The sequence below is a fragment of the Ciconia boyciana genome, chromosome 3 (genome assembly GCF_034638445.1).
Source record: "Ciconia boyciana chromosome 3, ASM3463844v1, whole genome shotgun sequence".
In the NCBI taxonomy this organism is placed as follows: Eukaryota; Metazoa; Chordata; class Aves; order Ciconiiformes; family Ciconiidae; genus Ciconia; species Ciconia boyciana.
This window is the reverse complement of record NC_132936.1, coordinates 33,742,957-33,756,259: the sequence shown is the minus strand read 5'-3', so window position 1 is coordinate 33,756,259 and position 13,303 is coordinate 33,742,957. Positions and strand designations below refer to the sequence as shown.

Sequence of the window (13,303 nt, the reverse complement as noted above, 5' to 3'; positions counted from 1 at the left end):
GGTATGATGAAGCTATATCCACAGCAGCTGGCCAGCTGCTGCAAAAGACCCCATGCTAGCTGACTTCTGTATTTTTCCTCCCAGTAAGGACACTAATTTCAGCATCTTCTCTCTTCAGCTGCCGATTTACACTAAACAAAAACATCATAATCTTTGAGAGCCCTTCTCCTCTTCCACATTAGGCTGAATTGAGCAATGGTTTCAACAGTAATTTGCAAAAAAAGAGGAAACAGAACATGAGCAAACCGAACTGAATGTTTTATTTGCCTTTTACAAATACTTCCCCTAAAAAGGAAACCCACATTTTAAAAGTTATGATGAAAAGGGTATGAAATAACTGGCACAAATGTGACTGCCCTTGAGTCAGAACCAGCAAAATGCAGCCTTTTGATGAAAAGCAGTGGCAGTTCAGGACATGTGCTACCACATTAATCCAGCCCTTTGTCCTGCTTTAGTCCCGCGTACTGGCTGAGTGAGAAAAATGAACCAAATACTACTACGCTCTCATGCTCAAGAACCAAGGAGAGTGGACAGTGTAAATCAGCAGTTAAGCTGTCCATTCACCATCAAGCTACCTTAGCAACAGTGATGAAAATAAATACCTCTAACTAAAGCAGAAGTAATGTATTTAGAAATACATCTGTAAATCAATTAATTACTTATTTTACTTATAATTTTCAATTAATGCAATCAATCTATCTTTTTCTAACAATCTATTCAGAAGAGCAATACGGGGGGAAAAAATGAAGTGCTTACTCTAAGTACTTAAAAGTCTTCTGGAACTTTACATAAAAAGCATATCATGATCTTACAGTAAACTAAAAAAAAAAAAAAAATTGCAAGCTGCAGTATTTTGGCTTAAAGAACAAATTGCATAGCTTAATACATTCACCTTCTCATAATCTCAAGAATTTATGAAGGATGCACTAGGTAAGAATTAATAAAGTAGAAGAGGGAAGCTTACTAAAATTATTTGATTCTGCCCAAATGAACAGGTTCTTCATAAAATATTAAGGGTCTATTTTAGTGTACTTAAAACATACTTCATTTTCCTACTTATACAAAGGAAGAAAGCAATATCTCTTTGAATTCCATGTCCCAAGCAATGCCATTAAATGAAAAATAACTCTCACACGGATGGATGAATTTGGCATTAAAATGTCTGCAATGACTGCTAATGTCATTACTCTGCCATATTTTCTGAATCAGAAGAGTGTCCAAAAGAAAGTTGTTGCAACTTCTCTCCCACCCAAAGCAAACTTATTGTCAAAAAAATAAAGCTTTGATTTCAAGAGAAATGAAAAATAAATCTAACTGTACCTGCTCAGTAAATTATTTTTAATGGTAGTAATTCCATATTATTGTCCTCTGTAAATACAACAGAGCACAATTTACGGAGTTGTGTCATTGTTCCAGTATCTGCTCTGAAGTCATGGTTTTACAAGACAGTAAATACAGTTTAGATTTGACAGGCTGATTTTGTATTGGAAGGCTTTATGCCAAACAGTTACTGTCTTTCCTCCCACAGTAGGCATTAAGTCAGCACAAATGATATATTGTGTACTCTTACTAACTTAAGAAATGTGATAGTTTGCCTGCCTGATCAAAGTTACATTAGGAGATAATCTGACAGTAAATCTGATCCAGGATCAGTGGTCACAAAACCACTTCCTTGGTAGTTCCTACACTAATATCATCTGTGGTGATAGGCTGGATGGGCCAATGTGGAAAAACAGTGACTCCACTAGGACTTTCATAGAGATATAAGTTATTTTAGAAACACATGGGAGTACTGTATCAACGTCCATTTTATTTTTCAACACCTAATGTTAATAACCTAATGTATAGTCAGCTGATTTGAGGCTGGCTTTACAGTACTACATCTTTAAAAAACATAATCTTTGATTTCACTTTTTTCCTTGTGGTTTGGCTTCCAGTTTCCTACCATTTTAACAAAACAAATCGAGACAAGCATTACGACACATAAATTTAGGTTAAAAGTTTGATTCTTTGATTTTCAGTGCAAAAAAAAATCTACAAACTCTGGAAATATAAAACATTGTTTTAAACTTCTTGTAATTTCTGTCCACTGCCTTTATTTAATACTCGTCAGAGAAATGTCATAAATTCTTATTTTGTTCTCCCTTTATTAATGATTTTCTGACCGTAGGTCTTGTAAGACCCTCCCTGCAACTCTTTTGTTACACAAGACATGCATTAATTTTACAGTCAAATCCATATTATTCTAGCACAAAGTGTAATTTAGGTATGGTTGTATGATACAAGTGTAAAGTTAAAGGACAATTAAGCGGACTACTATTGCAAGCAACAACCTAATGTGGTCATGGGAAAGTATTTCAGAATGTGCATTAAAGCTTTTCAGAAACATACTGTAGCAAAGTAATCAGTTTGGTGTAAGACTTTAAGCTCTCACTGCTCGCTTATCTTCATACTGACCAGGTGAGGAAGAGCCATACTTTTCTCTGCAACCTCAGGTGGCACCTCCAGCAACTTATTTCCTGCTCGCCTCCAAATCTAAGAGCACTAAGTTGAAACATAGCTAACCTTCTAAGGTTTCTTAGGTATTACCAAAACCAGTCAAGCACTGGATTTTAATGCTCTATCCATGATGTCCCCCACTCTCTTTTCTACCATTGAAGCCTGGAACAAACCAGATCTGACTCAACAGCTATGAGCAGAAAAAACAAACACACACACACACACAAAAAACAAAATAAAGGAAAGCAGGGAGTTATTTAATTTTATCCGCTTTAGAAGAGAAGGCACTAAATACAGTATGTAGAGTACTGTGTGTGCTTTTTAATCGACAAATGCTCAGCACAAGCAGTTTCTGAAGAAACAAGTGTCAAGTAAAGACGACACTGATCAGCAGTGGTGGACAACTGTGACGGAGGCTTGAACAAACTGAGCAGAGCTCAGCATATATGCTATAGGAAGAATGGATGTCAGTAAGCACCATGAGAAAATAGCACATTATATATCATCATCAGCAAAGTCTTTAAAGGATTTCCGTCTGCTACCCTTGGAGACTTGCTCCCCTCCACCCCACAGACAGCCATCTCTGCAATTGTGCTGGTGGGGGGGGGGGGGCAGGTACAAAAAACCCACCACCACCAAAACAAACCTTTACAGGCATTTTGGAGGTTACTTTGTAAGTTTTTTGTTTGTTTGTTTGTTTTTTTTTTTTTAATTTAAACTGCAACATTTCCCTGATTTAAATACAGCAGGGCTCCACAAACAGTTGCACTGGTACATGTGAAAGAGTATGCCAATATTAACATCTAACCGTGAAGAAGTGAGCAAAGGCACAGCAAGAATTTAAGCCAACTTTGCCCGTGAAACTATACGAAGTCTTCCACACCAGCAACAGCTTCAGAAGTTTCTGCCCCAGGTGCTCATTCCCATCTTCACAGCATCAGTACATCGCCCCCGCAACACTGCCAACACAGTGATCGTGGGACAGCATTTTAAAATGAATTAGTTACCATTTTAGAATAATCTATTTTTGCAGGGCTTGATCAGATCACTTCCTTATCCTGTCTCAAAGCACAGCTCCACAAATAGCAGTGCCATCGCAGCGACAGGGAAGGGAAGGTGAGCGGCAGCACGACACAGCGGTTCCTCTGGCTAGCTGTCCCCTCAGCGCGCCTGTCTCCTTAAGCCACAGCCTCAGCGCAGCAAAGCAAAGAGGTTTAAGTGGCAGGGTGAGAGCAACTGCCCCTTCTCACAGCCGCTCCTGAGGTAAAACACCTTCCATTCCTTCCTTATATTCACTTCAAAAGTTGAAAAAGGAAGGAGACCGTACTCCTCCCCCCCATGGAAGGACACAGCTCCAGACCCCAAGGGTCAGCCCAGTCCAGCCTCTCTCCTGCTCGGCAGGGCATGTCCCGCTCCCTCCTCACAGGCCTAGCTTCCCAAGGAGGCAACCACCCACCTAGGAACCCTCCCTGGCAACCCGGACCAGGGATATATCTTTCCCGGAGGCACGGGAGGCTGGAAAGCCAAGCAGCTTCCAGCAGCTCTTTGTCCCAACAGGCCCAGAAACACGCTCTGCTCACACACTTAACGACCAGAGATCTGGCATCGGGGAACAGGAAGAATTTTTGCTGAAGAAGGGCTCTTCCATTCCCTGTCACGAAGGAAGAGAGAGACAGGGCCACCCTGGTCACCACAGCCTGCTCCACCCCCGCGCCCACCCGAGTTCCACAGGCTGCAACCCTCACAACACAGGCCTTGCTTCCCCCTCGCTACAGTGCCAAAATAAAAGTTCCTTAAAGAGTCCCTATTAAATAAGCAAATATAGCAGCCTTACCAAATTCAAGTTTTCCTTTTGTTTATTTTGAGGCTTGAAAGCTTTATGCCCCTCCTTACCTCCCCCACCCCATGTGGCAATTTAACCAAAAGAACAACACTGACGTGTGAGAAGCCGCTAAAAAAACTGACACAAACTTAAAATGGCACAGCTCTGTTTCCAAAATAACACATTCAAAATAAAACAAGTCTAATGATCACCTTCAGTAGCTTCAACGGGTAGACATGAAGGGTTACATCAAAACAAAGCAGTAAACTGATTTTTGAATTAGCTTGAACCGTCACCAATGCTATTTCAACAATTTTTGACAATGTTTTATATGGAACAGTTTTTGTTCATGTCTTTTCTCCTACAATTTACTTGTCATATTTAGTCAGAAATTCTTGTACTAAGGTTTTGTAATCATTAAATCCCTTATATGCTGCTTTCAAATTTGCTACAACTAGAACAAGCAAAAACACCTATTAAATACAACATAACACATCCAGGGGAAGAAGGCCCAACAACCAGGAACCAAAGTCATCAGAGGCTTTCCCTACCCAGCCAACAGTGTAGCTGGTTTGTTTTCAAACAGGACCTTGTTCCCTCCTGTCCTACCTGAGAAGGACAAACCGACAGCTGACCATACTGACCAGCCATGAATATTCATCTTTCCATCTAAACTCTGCCAGCTTTTACACCTTTCACAAGTCAAAAGGCAGGTACGCATCTGTTAGAGCTTCTAGTCACCAACCCAAATTCAGACCAAATGTTTGTAGCATTAGCTGACATTCAAATTAACTTCAGAGCCATACAAGTGCTTTCCACAGAAGAGGTCATATCTTAAGAATACGCAAAGTAAAATTAGCAGCAGGTAAAACCTGATGGCTCAGAGCTTCTGCCCCAGCAGCAAGGGCTTTCATTACAGAAAGAAGTCCAGCCTGACAGAATGGCCACAAACTTGGAGATCTAAGTCTTGACTTCCACCTTCAGGTCTAGTATTGATCTCAACTGTTATAAGATTTTTTTCCTCTACGCTGTCTTACATGTAAAGCAGTAAAATGTATGTTTTCTACTATCTATGCCTCTTTGTTCTGGCACTTCAAATATCCTCAATACCTTGCCACGTTTTGATCTGAATTATTTCACTGAGGGGTTTAAGGTCAGAGGTGCATGAAACCATAGGCCCCAGAATTATCTGACGGCCAGTATAATCTCAGAGTTTGCTCAGAAAATTCAGAAAATCTTTTAAAAAAAATATATATGCATTTATAAAAAGCTAGATGGGCCACATATATATAGGCAGGCAAGCAATATATACTGTAGTTTAAAAGTACTAGATATGCAAATACCTCTACTACTAAAAGACATTAGCATTAGGCATTAGCAAAGGCATTAACACCACTATTCAGTTGGAGTTTTTTTACATGGAAATATACAATCATTATGCAGAAAAATCATCAAGTGACAACTGAACTGACAGCCTGGGAAGAAAGTACAGTTTCTTTGAATAATACTTCTTAAACCTGCAGAAGAGCAGATACTATTACATTTCTCTTGTAACTTTAAATAGAAGATAAAAGACATACTGCAAGCCATTCTGATACCAAAATTTAAAGGGAAACTTTGCTTATTAACTTTAGAAAATCATTTAAAGTGTAAAGAGAATTCCATTTATTTTATAGCTAGAAAGCATGATAAGCTTATCTAGCTTGACATCCTGTACACAACAGGTAATGAATGATCTGTCATGATCAGCAACAGGGATAGATTCATGAGGTTGCAACACGTGAACAAGGCTGTGATTATAGTAAGCAGAGCTAGATCTGAAAACCAAGCCAGTTTATTATTTCAAAACGTCAGAAGTCAAAGGTAAGGCTTCCTGCACAACTGATGAATGCTGTAGATTTTTTCTTCTTAAATCTAAGAATCTGGGGATGTGGTGTGCGCAGGTTTGCGATTTATTTTACAGATGAGATTCAGCAAACTATAAGCATACATATATATGTATAACTATATAGTATTAAAGGTAACAAATTCATAACTTTTCACTTGAAAATTAAAAATAGTAAAAAGTATATGTTTTCAGTTTTCCTCATATAAGCCATGTAATTCAGAAATGAGGAAAATTTTCGTTTATTTTTAGTAAGAAATATTGATAAGGGAGATTTTGTATCTTGTTTCCAACAAAACTGCTTACAAAATATAAAATTCAAGATTCTTAGCACTGAAAATGTTCCCAATTCCAAAACCTCTAAAGAAAATCCATTAAAAAAAAGAAGATAGCACTGAAACTATCTAATGAAAAATAGAACTGATGTCATTTCGATCTGCTTTAGTGTTTTCAACTTTTGTTCTGCTTGGAAGTTGAAGTCTGCAAGGTTTCATTCTGTTCCTTATTTCTCTGCCTGTTCTTTCCAAGAATAGCGCTGTCACCGATTTCCTGCTTGAAGTAAACACGACTTGCTCACCTGACTTCTCCCTGACCCCAAACTATGGCAAACTTATTTCCTCCCTTTCAGATTTTTTTTTTCTTGTGTACTGTTTGTTGTATACTCTTGTTACCACAAATGTTCCATGTATTGTTCTTTGAGGAAGACAATTTGTACAACAGACTTCTACAAATATCAGCGACACCACATTACCAACATACCAACTGCTTTTGCTAGAAATTAATACATAAATATTTAACTGCTATGTTCACACTTCTACAGTGACATAGTTTTCTATACACAATACTTCACGAGACGTATCCCATGAATGAATGCGATCAAAACGTGCTTAGTAAAATGTTAGAGTAGGCCAAAATCAGCAGATGCTTAACCAACATAAAAGCACGTGTCTTGCCACACAGAAAACATACGGTGCATGAACATCGACAGAATGTAAGGACATACTTTACTGTTTTGCCTAGCTGTGGCAGAAAAACACAGAAGTAGTATTTATTCAGAAACATAGGCTGATTGTAGCAAGCTCACAGGGACAAGAAAAAGTGGCTTTTGAGCAGATTTAACCAATCAAATCCAGTCTCTCGCTCCTGATTTAAAACAGCAAGACTGCATCTTGAAGGTTCCTATAACCTACATATAAAGCATTTGAAGGTTGTTATATAAACAAAATTTTCATGTTAAAAAAATAGTAATAAAATTACATTTTCCAAGCTTTTTCACTAGGAGGGAAAATGAATGCAAGATTAAATCATTCATAATTCAAGAAACTCTAAGTTATGCTCATAGTTTAACTAAAAGAGAAACTGAATGTGCTGGTACTTCACACGAATATCTATTTTGGCTACATGCTCTCTGAGCCAAATGGCATGTCGGAGGTACCTGACATGCAACAGCAGGCTGGCAAAACAAATAGCCATCATGAACAATTGCTGGTCAATATGCAGATGCTACTCGTCTACCCTGTTATGAAAACAATTAAAGCAGCAGTGAGACTCTATTTTTCCATACACAGGAGAAGGGGAGGGGGGAAACCCCACACAGCAAAAATGCAACTCTTCTATCTTAGTTAACGAGAGGGTATATTCTGTCAAGCCTACCCTATAGTCTGTAGGAACTGGGGGTTGAAAAAGCACAAAAGGATTTCAAGACAGAAGACACAAAGGAGAAGATGAATCATTCACCAAGCAAGGACAAGAAGCACCAGTCTATATCAATAACAACTTCAAACACTGAAACAAGGTCAACAGTAACAAGAATCCACAACCGTTTATCGTAATTCTCACACTGAGGTCCATCTTTGGTACCAGTTTAACTTTCACATTTGTTCGGGACAGCACCCAGGCCAAGAGAGACACGCAGGCACCAGTACTCTCAGCATTACATTAATAAACATTTAGGTACCTGCCTCCTAGGTTGGTGTAGACAGCTAGGTTCTCTTCAAAGAAATAAAATAACAGTACAAGAGTCAGAGCTCAGACAGGCCTCCCATATCTTTACCTGCAGTAGTTCAAAACCTTGCCACTCACAGTAATCTGCCTCACCCCTCTGCCAGAACTTGCTCTCCTATCCACCTCCACAGCCAGCCAGATGGCTGTGGCACACATATCCCATCCTAGTCACTGCCAGCACCCTCAAAGAGAAGCTCGCACCAAAACATCAGAACGTTACCTGGTGAGAGTGAGATACTGACGGAAACAATCAGTCACAGGGTGTTCACAAGGTCTTAAAACCATAACAATCAAGTCCACCAGAACTTGCCAGAGTCTTCCTCGGTGGAGAACTGACTAGCAAAGTCAACAGGAAGCACCAGAGAAGGCGAGGGATCTCAATTTTCACATCGCTCCCTGCTTGGGAACTGTACTCACTAGTTCTTCTATGTGGGATAAAATGCAACAGACAGTCCTAGAACCAAGCTTTGGAACCCAGACACTTCCAAGGGAAACATTACCATCACAAAACCAGAGTGCGAGGTAACAGTTTCACATCCATCACTGGGGCTTCGGAAGAGTCACCGGGGCTTATTTCTTCTGACGCCTGAACAGAACCCGAGGTGTTATTTTTGAGATTTTGCTGAACTCAAAACAGAACTAAATTCTACAGAAATTGAATTCAATTCAATCAACAAATGCATTGGGTTGTCTGGCACATTTTGAAAATCACGGTTTTGAAGACAGGTTTCGGTTGCTCTGTGCGCTTTACCATTACTGATTACTATTCACACCAAACCTTGCCCAGGCCAAGCATACTGACTGCAATTTAAAGTGAAGATAAGAAATCAGTTTTTTTAATAAAGCAGGTGTTAATTTAAGAACAAAACTAATATTTTCACATATTATATGAGTCAACTCTTACCAGTTTTATAAGACTGTATTTCACATAAGGAAAATGTAAACCATTCCAAAGAATGAGCTCGAATTCATGTTCTGTAATTTTTATTGAATACTGAAGGAAAGCTTAAGAAGGGACTTATGCTACTTACAGGGGAAAAAATGAGAGGCAGGAAAAGGAAAATAAGTTGGTCCATCCAAGGAAAGTGTAGACAGAAAGCACAGACTAAGATTTATAGCTGTTCTCTGACATACCAAATGCAGGTACTCAGACTGCGACTACTGGCACAGTCGTACGGAAGAAACAGAGTAAGATGACCATTCTGTGTTTCATTAATTTAAAGTATTTGCAAAGATACAGCCAGAGCCTGAATTATTGTTTACTTCCTACAAAACAGTATTTTCAGTTCTAAAGGGAAAAGAATTGTTGAATAGAGTAATAAAAACTATGGCGAAGTATTTAATTCGCTCCTCCACAAACCCAGAATTCTTTCATCCTGAAAAAGCTGTAATGTTCCAGCAAAACACAGCTTTACTGAACCAGGTTTGGACTGTGGCAGTTATCCTTTAGCAAGGGCCAAGCTGTTCTTTCTTCACAATCAAAATGCTAAGCAAGAGATATTTTATGGATGAAAGTGTAATACATTCCCTTCCCGAGTAATAAGGATCACGCCAGCAGCACTCCCTACTTCTTATCAGTCCAGCAAACTAGCAGTGCGTGTAGTGCGTGTAGATTTTAGCTCAGGCTTTGCCCATGTATAAGACAACATTAAGCTAGCTGACTGAATTCCTTAGAAAACAAAGCAAAGCCAGTAAACCAAAACAGACATTTATGTCCACTTACTTGATAAAATGTAAGACTTCAAAGAGAAGTTTGTTTACCTTTCAACCAGAAAAATCCACTGCAACCAGAAGAAAGGGGAAGTGGGCTTAAACACTTCAGCACGAATACCTCTTTAGTTATAATATCAACAGGACCGTAAATCCCCCCAGTTAGAATTTTTAAAAATCCGTTATGCTGTGCAATTTCTCTTCAAAGTAGTATGTCTGCAACATACAGTCATGAAATACAGTTTTCAAATAAGTTCTATTGAAAATTTTGCTTAAAACAACACAAGACAGAAAGGAAAGATTACTTCCACAACAGTGCTTACTGATCATGCAAATTCTGCCGTTAAGTGTTAATTCACCCCTAAAGATATCCTACGGATGGTAACAGGAGTTGCAAGCATCTGCCGAAAGCAGGCACCGCGTAACTGCAGTGCCCTGCCGTACACACTGCAACGCACCGCCGGCGTTCCGAGGAGGACAGGCTCTCCCCTGCTCGGACGGGGGAGCAAAGCCCGGCCGGCCCCGCCGGGCAGCAGCCGCCGCCGCCGCCGCCGGGGGGGGGGGGGGGGAGCCGTCAGTGCCGCCCTCCGCGCTCCAGGAAATAGCCGGGAGCTATTCCTAACGCTCGGCCAGCAACTTTCCACACCGCACGATATTAAAAAAATTAATAAAAAACCGCGAGCACCGTTTCAAACCCTGAGAGAACCCGGTATTTCTCAGGAAGGCAAAGGAGGGAGAAGGCAGCAACGCCTCCGACTGCCCCGGCCGGTACTCGGCCACTTCACCGAGGGAACGAGGTGGACTTTCTGACCTATTTTCGGCGCCTCAGAGCGATAAACAATCAACAACGGCGGCGAAACACTGCTCGGGCAGAAACTTCCCGGGCCCCAAGCCGCCCCCCGGGGGGGAAGCGGCGGCAGGCGAGGGGCCGGGGAAGCCGGCGTCCTCTGCCCCGCAGCGGAGGCGGCCGAGCCCCCCGGGCGGCCGCCAACCCCCCGCCCCGCCTCGCCGCCCCCCAGGCCGGACTGCGGAGAGGCTCCCGGAGTTTTCCTGCCGGAGCGGCCGGGGTGCGGGGAGGGGGCATCAGCCCGACACAAACAAGTCCCCCGCCCGCCATGCCCGCGGCGGGCACAGGCCGGGCACGGAGGGGGGCGTTTGGCGGCCACCGGCCCCAGCCCCCCAGGAGGGGCCGCGACAGCCGGCGGGAGCGCGTCCCGGCCCGCCCCGCCGCTCGCCCCTACCGCCTCACGCCCCCTCGCCGCTCCCCCGCACCGACCTGGGACACAAAGGAGCGGCCGCCGCTGCCCGCCGATAGCCCGCCGCCTCCTCGCCCGCGCTCCCCGCGGAGTCCAGGCCGCGGCAGCACCGGGATGGCGTAGCGCAGGCATCCGACGCCAGCGCCTGCTGCTCCCGCGGCGGCCTGTGCCGCCGGCGCCCGCTCTGCGCTGGGCGGGGGGGCACGCTGGGAGCCGACCGCGCCGGCCGAGCGCCGCTTCCTGCTCCCCGGCGCCGAGGGGCGGCGGGTGCCGGAGCCTGGCAGCTGCCGCAGCCTCGCAGCTGCTGCCGGGGGGGGCTGCGCCCGCGGCTAGCCAGAGGCCGCCGGCGGCGAAGCCCGCGGCCGCTGCATCCTCGGCTTTTGCGCCGGGCTTTCCGTGCCGCCTCCGGCTCTGAGGAGTCGCCCGCGCGGCTCCTGCGGCGGCTGCTGGGAGCCGGAGCCCCGGCTCGCCTCTCTGCTGCGCCCGGCTCGGGCTCGTGCTCCCCCTGCTGCCCCGCCGGGCCGGGCCGCGGCTCGGGCTCCTCCTGCGGCTCCACGGGGCCGGGCTGGGGCGGCCCCGGCGGGCGGTGGCGGAGGGGAGAGGCCGGGAAGCCCCGGGGGCGGCAGCCAGGCCGGGCCGCGGGCGGGAGGTGTGGGAGGGACGTGCCCCCCCTCCCGGGCTTGTCCCGGCCATCTTCCACCCGCGGCCCCGTTCCCCCCGAGCCCCCTTCGTGGCGCGCACTGGAAGGCGGAGGAGGCCCCCCTCTTGCCTGCGGCCTTGGGCACCCCGCGGCAGCCAGCGCTGCCCTCCCCGCACCCTCTACCCTGGCCTGGGCACGGAGCCCCCGGGTGGCCGCCGGGGCTCGGGCTCTGCAAGCCGGTGCAGGGAGCAGCCCGCGGGGAGCAGGCACCCCGGGGCTTGGGTGGAGGTGGGGGGGGACCTCTGGGGCACCTGCCCGGGTGCAGGACTGGAGAGAATGAACTGCTTTTAAGCCCTTCGGGGGAAAAAGTTCTAATTTCAGGAGTAAGATGTTCTAGCAATATGTCATAGCAAAATACAAGTAAATGAGCTGTAAGAGGCTATAATACAAACGATTGTCTTAACACAGAGGAGGAGAGATGCTGGGTGCAACGGTCTCATTAGCAAGTGCAATGCATAGCTCAAAAGTTAGTTGGTCCAGGGAGCTACTGAAAACAAAATGATTGGCTGTCTGGAAAAAAAAAATCCTTTTCTTCTTCCCCTTCTATCTGCTTGCCTTTACCTGAAAAAAAAAGTATCCTGGATGTGAAGAAAATGTGCATAAAGATAGTTCTTCAGACTCCATCTGAAAGCCAAACCTAAGCCTGTAGCTGTTTTGCAGAAAGAGAAGTTACAAAGCAGTAGATTTGCTTTTAGTTTAGGGAGTCCTTCAGGCCAGTCAGGTGGCCAGCAATGTTAAAGTTGATCTATTAATCTTTGGATAGGATTCTTTCAGTAATTTTGTCACTGATTGATTTAGCATCCAGAAATGCAGACAGGAAATTAAGAGTGTGAAGCAGGCAGCCTGAGTGATACTGGGTTGGGATGAATGACAGAGGGGTGAGAGTACCATGGAGTACCAAGACCAGCTTTGTGAGACATCCTTGTGAGTTCCCAGCACCTGCTTGTTTCTGTAAAATCTGAGATTGTACTGATCACTGCTGGCAGAATCTTACTGCAGGCTGAACTCATGGCTATCTGGGAATTTAATTTTCATAAAAGAAATCTCAGTTCGTGGGAGATAAATCAGATGCAAGTTTCATTTAAATAATTAATCAGGACCATGCGAGTGTTTCAAGGCTTTTTAAAAAGGCAGTTTCAAAAGCATTGCTATTGATCCTTGAACCTGAAAACACATGGCTGCCGTTTCACTTATTTACCCTTGGTTATTTCAGGATAGGATTGAGTAACTGCTTCATGGTCCAGCAGAGTCAGTTCTGAAATACCAAAAACAATATTAAAGCAGTTATGCGTGGCTGACAAAAGGACCCACCGGGCCTAAACACAACACACCTCAAACTTACTTGGCTCAGAAATACAGCGTTTTTGTACTAAAGAATGCTCAGCACTGGATAGTGTCTGTGGCTCTCAAGAGCTAGATTTTGTTGA

General features: G+C 44.2%; 1 protein-coding gene across 6 annotated transcripts in view; it reads right to left on the bottom strand.

Moving 5' to 3' along the window:
* The window catches only part of FAM135A (family with sequence similarity 135 member A), a 93,660-nt gene extending 81,888 nt beyond the window's left edge, over positions 1–11,772 (bottom strand). For 2 of the 6 annotated variants that reach the window (XR_012041358.1, XM_072855259.1), the window contains exon 1: positions 11,197–11,772. Coding sequence is in view for 3 of the 6 variants with exons in the window: in XM_072855259.1 (XP_072711360.1) it covers positions 11,197–11,308 (112 nt within the window). In the remaining 3 variants the exon portion in view is untranslated. The remainder of the gene's footprint in view (positions 1–11,196) is intronic. The other 4 variants (XM_072855258.1, XM_072855257.1, XM_072855260.1 and 1 more) reach the window with 4 other exon arrangements.
* Positions 11,773–13,303: the final 1,531 nt, after the last annotated feature.